The sequence below is a fragment of the Ictalurus punctatus genome, chromosome 8 (genome assembly GCF_001660625.3).
Source record: "Ictalurus punctatus breed USDA103 chromosome 8, Coco_2.0, whole genome shotgun sequence".
Lineage (NCBI taxonomy): Eukaryota > Metazoa > Chordata > Actinopteri > Siluriformes > Ictaluridae > Ictalurus > Ictalurus punctatus.
In genome coordinates this window covers 23,789,954-23,802,208 of record NC_030423.2, presented here as the reverse complement: position 1 = coordinate 23,802,208, position 12,255 = coordinate 23,789,954, and the positions used below count along the sequence as shown (strand labels likewise).

Below are 12,255 nucleotides of genomic sequence, written 5' to 3'. Positions count from 1 at the left end.
TCTGCTCTTACCCGCCTGATGTAACTCATCTGCTCACTGACAAGCTCACTGGCATTTCATCATTTTAAAAGCAGAGATTTTAGAGCTGGAAACAGTTACATGTTACACAGACAACTCCAGGATCGGGACTGAAAAAAAGATATATGTTTAGAGAAAGATATACATTTACCTAACAAATGTAGTTTCAGGAAACCACGTACACACACACACACACACACACACACACACACACACACACAGCAGTTAGGATAGGCCATAAACCCACTGTCCAATCCACACAAAATATATTAAAAACTAAATATACTAAATTCCAAAATTTCTACCAGTTGAGTATATTTTTCCTTTTTCCATTTAATGCAGTGGACAAATAATTCTATTTTACAGAGTTCCTTTTTAAAATACATCACTTATAAAAAATTCAATTCACAGAAAGCAAAGATAAAATTCTTTAAGTGCAAAGGCACTTCTGGAATAAATGGATTGAAGTGGGTGTGAACAGTTATTGTATATCTGACTTCCCACCATAATACCAACACAGCAATGTCACTGCATGATTCAATAACCTGCTTCTGAAAAGAACACTGTCTTCCTCTGAGAAAAAAATATATACTTCATATAAAATAGCATTAAGCATTATTATTATACATATTCTTGCCATAACTGCTACAGTCTTTATGTTTCAAGTAGAGGAAATAATTTAAGCCTTAGAGAAAATAATATATCATCTTTAAATTGTAGATACTTTTTTTCCCTTACTAATTTGTACAGCTTCAGAAAGATGCAGATGAAAAGGCTTTAGGTTGCATTGTCCGCTGTTCGAGTCTTGTGTGGTCGAAAATGTAGATGACACATTTTGATATAATTTTTGTTACAATAAAGAGATAATAAAGAGTGTGTGGGACAGCTTTTACAGCTGACTCATTGCAGTGTGTTTCTCTAGAACCTCGAGGTAGTCCGGCTCCGTTTTCAGCTTAGCAGGGAGCAGCTGTTCAGCATGCTTTCTTGGCGTCCCATACAAGACAGTTTTGTTCTGTCGCTCCCGGTTGGGCCGCCCTGCAGCCTCGTATGGTGGCGCTAATGGCCTTTTGGGCAGAGTGCAAAAGCTGTAGCCAAAGGGAGCAGTGGTGGGAAGCTCTCTTACCCTCTCTGCCATGTTCTGGTAAAGAAGTTCTGGTTCACAGCTGCTGTGTTGGGGATTCTCTTCTACACGTTCCAAAGTGCTTATTGTATAAGTGGGACTACGACCAAACTCCTCCCTCTTGGGGTCTGGTGCAGCAAAACCCAGTTCTTTCAAATTGCGATAGTAGGCTACATGCTCATTTTCCTTCTGCACATAGATCGGGTTTGGGCACATCTGGCCAACAGCGGCAGGGATATAGTTGTAGACATGGCCCTCTCTTTTACCTGTGCTTTGTTCTGTGTCATAATGGCCATAATGCGCTTGGAAAGAGCTCAGATCTAGGCTATTGGCAGCTGCAGTAGCTGGGACACTCTCCACTGCCTTGCGCCGCTTGAGCACAAATACAAATATTCCAGCCCCAAAACACACTGAAAGAATGAACACAACAAGCAGGCCCAAGATAAGTACAGACAAGGGTACTTCCTGGTGTGTTTCAGGTTGTGTGTCTTCTGTAGGTGTTGCAGCAGAGGAAGGAGTGACTTCAGTGCTAATGCTGATAATGGTTGGTGCCTTGGTGGCTGGTGCCGGAGTCTCGTCATTCTCAGAGCAGATAGCATCGTTGCGTAGTGACCGCAGGAGGCGACCTGCGTGCTTTGAAGGAGAGTCACAAGTGATCTCATTAACAACCACACTAGTGCTGGACAGCTCCATCCAGTTCTTGAGTGGTACAATGCCACACGTGCACTCCCATGGGTTCTCCTGGAGATCAATCTGGACAAATGCTGAGAGCTGGTCAAGCACCCCGCTCACTGGAAGATGTGAGAAGTGATTGTTTCTGAGATTGAGCCTTGTTAGCATTGTGCCCCCAAACACATTGTCAGGTAGGGACCTCAGCAGGTTGTTGTTGAGGAAGAGAAGCTGCAGATTGTGCAGTGAGTTAAACGTGTTCGGCAAAATGTCCTTGATAATGTTGTACTCTAGGTAGAGGTACTGCAAGCTCTGTAGTCCAGCAAACAAGGCCTGTGATAAACTTTCGATATAGTTGCCGTTGAGGTAAAGCCTACGCAAATTAGTCAGATTCTCAAAGGCCCCATCCTGAATAATAGCGATTCTGTTATTCCCCAGGTGGAGAAGTTCCAGGGTGCTATATTCTGTCAGATCAGCCCTGTATATGATCTGTAAATGGTTTCCAGTTAAATGTAGCTTTTTTGGATATGACGGTTTGGGTTGCAGATCAGAGATGTTGTGAAGCTTCCTCTCTTGGCAGTTAACGTTCAGTCCACTGTCCGGGCTTTGGGATGTGCACACGCAGATACTCGGGCATGTCATAGGTACAGGGGACCTTGTCTGATAAACCATAATTGGGCCAAAAACATGCTTGTCCCTGCCAGAAGTAACACGTGGAGTAGGGCGGCTCCTCATCCTGGGTGGCCGGGATGCCTTAGGTGCCCTAGTTGGCGCAAAATGTGTACGTGATGTAGGTACTGGGACCCGATGCTGGGGATCAGGAGGTGGTGGCTGCATGGCACGAGGAGTCGAGTCACCAGTACTGCGCCTAGGGCAGAGGTCCTGCTTTATGAGCTGAGTAACATCTTTGCCATGCAAACGAAACGGCGTCTCACAAACCACATCGCCAACAAACACCGCAATGGTATCCAGCCAGGCCTTGAGTGGAACAAGGTCACACGTACAGTTCCATGGGTTCTCCTCCAGCTGTATCTCCATAATGCCGCCTATGTGCTCCAAGACGCCAGCAAACGGTAGCGTCTTCAGCCGGTTTCCCCTCAAATCCAAATGTGTCAGCATCACAAATCGGAATATATTGTTAGGCAGAGAGAGCAAAAGGTTATCATTAAGTATGAGGACTTTAAGCTTGTTCAGCTTATTGAACGCACCTGCCTCTATGGCACTTATATAATTGTAATCAGCCTGCAAATACTCTAAACTTTCTAAGCCAGAAAATGTGTCTTCTTTTATAATCTCCAAATTGTTATTGTTCAGATGGAGGCGTTTGAGGTTTTTTAGGCCATTGAACGCCCCCGTTTTAATCTCCTGCAGCCCGTTATTGCCCAAATGGAGAGATGTGACATTACCGTAATTGACGAACTCGTTGGCGTTCAGTCTCGTGAGAAAGTTCCCGTTCAGGAAAAGCTGGCTTATTTTATTCTGCGGCGGCTGAAACGAACTCACACTCGTAAATCCTTTGTTCTCGCAGTTGATGTTTAACGCGTTCTCCTTCTCCTCGCACGGACAGCGGCTCTTACAAATGTCCTTCGAAGTTTTGCGGCTCTCCGTCCGCGAGGAGAAGCCGGTTATTGTCAAAACGCTCAGCAGCAAAACGTTGTTCAACATTTTTTTCCCCCTGACTTACAGCATTAACGCCCAAATTCCTGGCATTAACGTGAATCTAACTGCAGATCCGAGTGAAGGCATGCAAACGCTGAGAAAAACCGATGTGAAGCAGTCAGACGGTGAGACAGGCGCGCTTGGGCGCACGGCTCTCCATCCGCCCTGCTTAAATCCCAAAAGACGGCGCATCCATCACCGTGCACGGCTGTGCTCGCTGATCACTTAAAATGATCATTTCTGACATGCAAGCTAAATGCAATTCCGAATTTAGGACTTGGCCATTCCTCGTAGTGTAATCTCCAGCATATCCGAGGCATTGCCGTGCTCACCGAGTCCCGCCGATTGCGCACTCGGCTTCTGCCTCCATCGGAGGGAACGGCATGCTGTTTCAAGTCAAAAAAGCAAATAAAAGAAAACTAACTTTGAGGCCTGCGATACTGCAGAAGATGAACTTGCCTTTGAGAGTGGAGGGGGGGAAAGCACATATAACGCAATAATATAAAAGTCCGGAGTGTTCCGATGCTGGAACGGTGTCTGTCTCTGCTCCCTTACTCTTACTGAGAATAGCAGAGGGTGTGTGTCTGTGTGTGCGTGTTTGTGTGTGTGTGGTTGAATTTTCCTCTCTGCGTCCTCCCACATCGAAGCATTGGAATTTTAGACGTCACCGAGCATGCATGCACACACACACACACACACACACACACACACACACACACAAAGCTTCTGGTGTTGCAAATTTCTAACTAATTTTATAGCGTCTGGAATAATTATGATAACATGCCTAATTGCAGTGCTGGTTATTTAAAAAAATAAATAAATAAATAAATAAATTAAATAAAAATAAACGACAACAACATACCAATAGCAATAATAATAGTATTCATCTGCGTTAACAAACGTAACCATTTTGTAGGTTCAGTATCTTGTCATTCATTCATTCATTCATTTGGTTAACGGGTTTAATAGAATTTGTGGTTTGTCCATAAGCTGCTCTGTGGGCATTGCGCCACTAGGAGGTGGAATGAGCATCTCAAACATTCAGCAAAGCTCCTTCTCTCCTAAGCAGCTTGCAGCCAAGGCTCTTCTGCAGAGTTTTATTAGATAACAGCAACATGGTGCTACTTGAAAAATAGTTGGCAAAATTGTGAATTGACAGTGAATTACTCATTACTCACAACAGTGATAAAACACAGCCAATGGTGCAATTCCAACTCCCCTAGGCATTAGATGATGGTGAACTACTATTTTACCATGAGTTATGGAGCATCATTAGCACAGTCTTGCTTATTGATTGCTTATATGTTTATATTTTCCGTGGTTATGATTATTATGCTGTTTCATTAAATGCATGTTCAAAAACGTCTTATTTGATAAGTTGAATTTTTAAAAAGCATTGACACTTGTTGTCTTCTGATCCTGAGTTAAGTGCTGTTTTTCAACACCCTCCACTTACTGTAGGCTATACAAATAGGCTAAAAATTTGAGAGATTATTTAGTACATGCCCGGTTTCAGAGTGATATCCCGAGTCCAGTCTCAGAGACTACTTAGTCCTACACAGAATGGAAATTATCAATGTGGCAATTGTGCTCAGTGTAATAATACATTCAAAACAGCCTTTTTTTTGTCATCCAAGAACTAATAAAAAAATATAGAATCAATTCGGTCATTACTTGTGTTTCCACTCATGTTGTCTTTCTGATTTGTTGTCCTTGCGGTCTCGGTTATGTTGGGAAAACATCATGCCAAATAAAACAAAGAATTAGTGAAAATAAGAGTTCTATTAGAAGAAAGGATGTTAATTATCCTGTTGCAGTCCATTTTCTTTCTTTGAATCATGATGTTTCCTCCTTACGCTTTTGTGGTATTGAAAAAGTGAATGTGTCACAGGGGGGGGATATAGAAATGCTGTTACAGAGACATGAGTTATTTTGGACTGTTACTCATGAGATTTTATCACCTGTTCGCATGAACAATGAAGTATTGTTTAATGTGATGATATAAAATTATGTTTATTTGTATATGTCCATTTATCTAAGTAAATTGTAAATTTTTGATGTAACCCTTTTATATGATGATGTGGTTACAGTAATGTATTACATCACTGATCGTGATTAGTAATGATGGATCACTGCAGTGATTGGTCATGTGTTTATGTTAAATGAGATTGTGTTGAATCAATTGTTTGTATATGCCTGATGAAGGTCATGGGACTGAGACATTGTGAATAAAGCTATTTTGAAGCGTGTGCAAGTACTGTTAGTGTGCGGCATTTAAAAAAAAAAAATAATAAAATTGGTTGTGGTCTTTTTTCCTATGCATCTATTTATTCTGCAGGTGTGTGAGGTAATTTGTTGATTAAATACATGTTCAAAATGGTTATAACAGATTTGTTATAAGCAGACAGAATGAGTATCACTAATGCAGAGACAACTATTGACAAGCAAAAATTGTGATTATAAACCTCCTTATTAATTACTTAAAGGTTTTTTTTTGTGTGTGTGAATGTTTGGTTTAATTATGAATGAACGAAAATGATCAGCTGTTTTTTTATGGGAAAGTAAATGATGTTAATGTCCAAACTGTATATAATGAGGATAATATCTAAATGAACTAAGGAATGAAACACGTGGAGGTGTGGTATTATAGGAAAGTAATCAATGGAGTTTTTTTTTTCCAATATCTGTAAGTGTTTTACTCCTTTTTCACCATATACATTATCATTTTTATTTATTATTATTATTATTAAATGATGACAAATCAGCTTTTTTATTAATTTATAGTTATATTTAATGTTATAGAGAATCTGAAAAAAGTTCATGTTTGTTTATTTATTTATTTATTTACTAAAAAATAGCATTTAGTTCAATATTTTCAGCTAGGTATATAAAATATTAGATACGTTTTACAATTTTGAAGCATGCATGACTACAAACAATCACTGTTGCTACATAAAACCAATCATATACCATTCAACACACCTCATAAATTCCTGTAATGGGAATACATAAGGCTGAAATGCTGTTTAAAGTTACTCTGCCTATATCACTACTATGCACTTGTTTTCAATTAACCTGCATCCAATTTCGCAGCAGTCCTCAGACACTGAGTAAAAGCTGTTTTTCACTTTCCCTTGCCAGTGTTTGAGCCAATAACTCCTACACAGAGTCAGAAAGAGAGACAAGCCATTTGCTCCTTTTATGAACATATCACCAAGGTATGCTACAGCCCTTGATAGATACTGATTCCCGTTCGGACTGAAACAATGTGCTGCATGGTCATAATTTGTGGAGCACAGAGGAGCCATGGCTTGATGAATCATGCCATCTAGCCCCTGAGAAGTGCTGACCTGAACATCAGTCGATCCCAATGGCTTCTCCATAGTGAGCACAGAGGGCAAGTGATGAATGGACAACTGTGACCCATCAATTTGAGAGCCTGGAGCCATACAGTACATCTGCACCAGACTTAGGAGAGTTGTGTCACTTTTGTGTCCCTTTTTCTCCCAGATGATGTGGCCCAGCTCAGAACATCTTTGTCATTAAATTAGGGCACGAGAAAGCAGATACGAAGCAATTTTCATGCTTAGGTTTTAAATAATGTATGTAATATACTAAGTAAAATAAGTATTTTCTTGTTAATTCTTGGGCAATCCTATATATCAGTTGAACGTGTGTGTGTGTTTTAACAATGAATTAAAAAAAAATACTATGTTAATAACAATATATTTATATTAATCAGTGGCTGTTATAAGGTATAAAACATGACAACACTTGCTGTTAAAGGAATATAATAAGTGGCAAGGTGGTGTGATGTAACAAACTATAAAGCAGAGCTGTTAGCACCAATTTATGTTAGCAAATTTGCCAATACTTACTGTTTTTGTTAGTTAAAGATTGACCAAATACTGAATACTGAATTTGTGTATAAGTATGTTTAATGTTGTAAATTATCCAAGATACTAATTAGTTGCTGTTATCACTTATGTCATGGCAGCTATAAACAGTCATTCCCTGAACAACTTTTCCCTTTTCTCTCTTTTCAAGTTAGTAAGACAAAAACAAAAAAACAAAACAAACAAACAGACAAACAAAAAAAAACACATTACCATGTCACCAGAAACCAGAGAGTCCTTCATTTATGACAGAAAACCTACTAACCGTCACAAAGCACTGAAATTGAAAATGTCCATTTCCACCTTCAGGACAATAATTAAAACGTTCCAGTCAACTGGAAATGTTATGAATCAACCTGGAATTGGATGTGTGTCTATTTTGTCCTCATGCACTGTGAAGAGGATGGTTCGAGTGGCCAAAAAATTTACAAGGATCACAACTGGAGAATTGCAGAAATTAGTTGTGTCTTGGGGTCAGAAAGTCTAGAAAACTACAATCCGAAGTCACCTTCATCACCACAAGTTGTTTGGAAGGGTTTTAAAAAAAAAGTCTCTACTCTTATCCAAAAACAAACTCAAGCATCTTCATTTTGCCAGAAACTACTGGAACTTCAAATGGGATCGGGTTCTATGGCCATATGAACCAAAATAGAGCTTTCTGGCAATAAACACCAGAGGTGGTTTTAGCACACACAGAGAGGTAACCATATGTAAAAGTATCTCATGCCCATGGTTAAATATGGTGGTGGCTCTTTAATGTTTTGGGGCTGTTTTTTCTGCCAGATGTGCTGGACATTTTGTTAGGGTACATGGCATCATGGACTCTATTAAATATCAACAGATATTAAATGAAAACCTAACTGCCTCTTCCAGAAAGCTTAAAATGGGCCATGGTTGGATCTTCCAGCGGGACAATGATCCAAAACATACATCAAAATCAACACAAATAATTGCTTACTGACCACAAAATCAAGGTCCTTCTATGGCTATCCCAGTCCCCTGGCTTGAAACCCATAGAGCACCTGTGGGTTAAACTGAAGAGGAGAGTCCACCAGCGTGGACCTCAAAATTTGAAGGATCTGGAGAGATTCTGTATGGAGGAATGGTCTCAGATCCCTTGCCTTGTTTCCTCCAACCTCATCAGGAAATATCCTCCAGAGACCCAGCAATTCATTTTTGTCCACTACAGTGGACATCATGTTTGGCTCATATCTCTCATACTATTTATATCACTCTATTAAGTCCCTTTGTTCTTTAAAGAGGACAACTGGGGCTTTAAAATCATATCACATGTGAGGGGGTGTGGCCTTGCCAATTAACTTTTCCCTTCTTTTCAAAATGGCTGTCATTGGAACAAGCACATTTTACGGAAGAAAGAAAGTTAAGCATGATATTTATAATTAGAAGTTTATGTTTCTGTTATATCTGTGTGTCTTTGCTTGTAGTAAGTAAACATCTCAGCAATATTTAAGCTAAGTGTATTTATTTTCATAACAAAAATGGCTCATTTATAAATGTACTCTGTAGTGGACATTGGGACTTTGTACTTATGTTTGTTTCACATTTTCTTTGCACACAGTTCTTTGACAGAGGCTGAGAGGCTTCTTAATACTGTAGAATAATTGAGGGAGATTCAGACAAAGATCTATGACACAGGAGACATAGGAGAGAGTGATAGCTCAGAGGACTTAGATGAGGAGGAGTCAGATGAGGTGGACCACAACGCAGAGCTGGATGAAGTGTGCCTTGTGTTGGATTTTGAGATCTACCAGGGAAAGAACACCTTCATTCAAGACTAGCAAATGGGAATAGAGCTAAATGCAGTCCTAAGTTTGACTGAGAAGGATCCCAGAGGAACACTGGTGTAAGTTGACCAGTATTTTACCACAATCAAACTTCATCAAGCTCTTGAAAGAATCTGGCCTGCAACAATAACAATTAAGAAGAATCGAATTCCAGAAGAATGCCACTTCACTGCTGACAACGTCCTGAGTAAAAAAGGAAGAGGGTCATCAGAAATGGTTGCACAGAGACCTCGTGAAATTACACTCACTAAATGGATGTCTTCACATAACAAGCCTGTTGTTTTGGCATCAATCATTCATGGTATTGAGCCTCAGGATACCTGTTCCAGATGGTCCAAAAACAAAGTAAGCAAGTCCAAGTCCTAAGACTTGCATTGGTAGTGGAATATAACAGCAACTAGGGGGGTTGACTGACATTTGCAATCGAAAGCTCAGCTACTACAGAATGTCCAGGTGCACCAAGAAGTGGACTGTTCATTCCATGCTTCACTTTACTGATTTGGCAAACACCAATTCATGGATTCAGTACCAACCAGACAGCCAAACTTTGCAGTGACCTGCAAAGAAAACCTCCCAATTCCTAGAGTTCAAACTACTTTTGGTCGAGGAACTGATATTCCAGGCACAGGCATATCAACAAGATGTCACTGACTCCAGTGATGGGGAATTGTCTCTGGAGATCAAGAAAAGAAAGTCCCACCCAGATGAGAGCATAAGGAAATATGGTGCAATCCAAATGATGACAAATAATTAACTGCACTTGAAGCTTTCGAAAAATTAAAAAGGAAACACCCAAAACTGTATATGTTATCATAACGAAGACGAACTGTACGATGCTACGTAACATTCTGGAAGGAACATTGGACAGAGTGGCATTGGGACGTAATGATGTGTGCCATTATTGATCTATGTTCTATAACATGTAAAACGGGAACGTGAAAGGAATATTCTAAAAGCATCTCATGTATATTGTCTTATTCAGAATAAGGTCAATAATTAGATTATTGTTGTCCATGTAAATGTAGTCACTGAAAGACAGAAATTCTTGAAGTGTAAGCATCTCTGTGACACTTATGGAAAACAGAGCTCAGCAACATCCAATGAGAGTCTGGTAGAAAATCTATTTCATTTGCTGTCAGGCACAGTAGATCCCTGAATCCAGTTCAATCGTTTGTCTATTTATGTGCGAAGATGAGGGCAAAATGTATAAGAAATGATTTGGCTTATCAGCAAAAATAAAAACAGTGCACTATACCTCCAGTTCTGTTTGCAGAAGAGGCGATCCTCACTGCCCACATCTTCCCAAACAATCCTTACTCCACATTTTTATCTTATTTCTTTTTTGTGTGCTTGTTTTCTCCCAAAAAAGACAAAAATAAATAAAAATAGTGTATAGTTGCTCAGACTCTATTTTGATGAATTCAAATTGTAGACAGCTCTTGTGTTTATTTTAATCAGAAAGCACGTTTTGGGAATCAGGCACGATTCATGATTAATCTCTCCAGGTGTGTGAGTCTTATGTGCAATCTCGCTTGTAGTGTGCACATCATTACAGCCACAAAACAACAAACTGCACGTGATGAAAGTCATGTAGTGTGTAGTGTCTCCTTTTGCTCGAGTCTGCATCTGATCAATTATGGATGACATAAAACCTTTTCTAAGTACTGTTTGCAAAATACGTATTAACTACTAATGATAATTTCTGTCTCATATTAAAAACTTTTATTGTTTAGGTGTAATACTGGCCTTTATGAATTTGTGTTATATAATGTTGATGTGTGTTTTAACCACTTTCATTATAAGTGAGTTTTCTCAGAAGGAAATGGGTCAAAAATTGTATTTAATGTACAGACACAAATGTACTAAATAGAAATGAGGGTCAACAAAGCTTTCATGTATATTATTAGGCCTTAAGGACCACTGTTTTACCTTTTGATGATACATGTTGTTGTACTATTGGGAACAAAATTTATGCACTAATGTGTGCAGGACTAGACAGATTTAATTGACAAGCAATACAGGAGAACAAAGCAAACTTTGATACAACTAATATGTCAATTGAACTTTACTGGTTCCATCTGGATTTTTATCATCCTGTTGATCACCATGACACTGTTTTGTATTTATTGTCATGTTAATTGTGATTAGTATCTTGTACTTAGCGATGTTATTCCTCTTCTATCCAGCACTGTCTACATATACTGTACCTCATCTAGTAAAAAGGAAGTTAAGCACACAACCCAGTCAAGCACACAAGAACTGCAAAAAAACAACTTTTACAAGAAATATAAACGTCTGGGTTACGCATGTAATACTGAGAAGGGAATGAAATGTTGCGTGAGCATCATGCTGGGGGAAGCACCCTCATGCCCAACTGTTATCTGAAGTTTGTGTAAAACAACACCTGTTTATATGCCTGCTGTGATCAGGTGACATGAAATATCGCACATCACATGACTATAAAATGGCACCTGTAAACCATGTCATTAGCTTCTCTTTGTCTGAAACGCAGATGCAATTTACAGGCATAACCCAGTATGACAAAGTTACACAATGTCTCATTCCCTTCTCAAGGAACATTGTTAACCCAGATGTTCCCTTTCAAAGGGAACTCAGTGTTGCATAAGCTTCACGCTGTGGTAACGCGTATACCCACTCCTTCATCCTGATGGTAAGGCACAAAGGCTCCATCAATAGGGGTATGGCTGGCCAAAATGGTGGCCACAAAGACCCTAACTGAAAAAGGAGCCAAACTTGCTGAGAAACATACCTGTAAGAACTGCAGGGCTGTAGCCATTGTACAGTTTACTGGTTTACTGGCTCTCACTGACGTTCCTAGCGTTTATTAACATGGTCTCTATAACCTCGGTTGACAGACCGGAATCTATGAGCTGGTGCCCCTCAGTGGCCAGACTCACAGTTTCCATAGTTCTGGCTGAGGGTGATAAAGAAATATTATCTCCGAGAACCATATATGAGCTGGCCAATAAGGCCAAACAGTAATACCGAATGAATGTGTGCAGCATAGACCACTCCGCTGCAGCACACACATCATGTAGTAAAGGTACCCCTTAGATAAATCCTTTGA

General features: G+C 39.7%; 1 protein-coding gene across 1 annotated transcript; it reads right to left on the bottom strand.

Moving 5' to 3' along the window:
* Window positions 1-316: 316 nt before the first annotated feature.
* Window positions 317-4,066, bottom strand: slitrk2 (SLIT and NTRK-like family, member 2). The gene has a single exon (XM_017473479.3). It carries the CDS (start codon window positions 3,470-3,472, stop codon window positions 908-910), a length of 2,565 nt encoding a protein of 854 aa, XP_017328968.1. The 5' UTR covers window positions 3,473-4,066; the 3' UTR covers window positions 317-907.
* Between the last annotated feature and the right edge of the window lie 8,189 nt (window positions 4,067-12,255).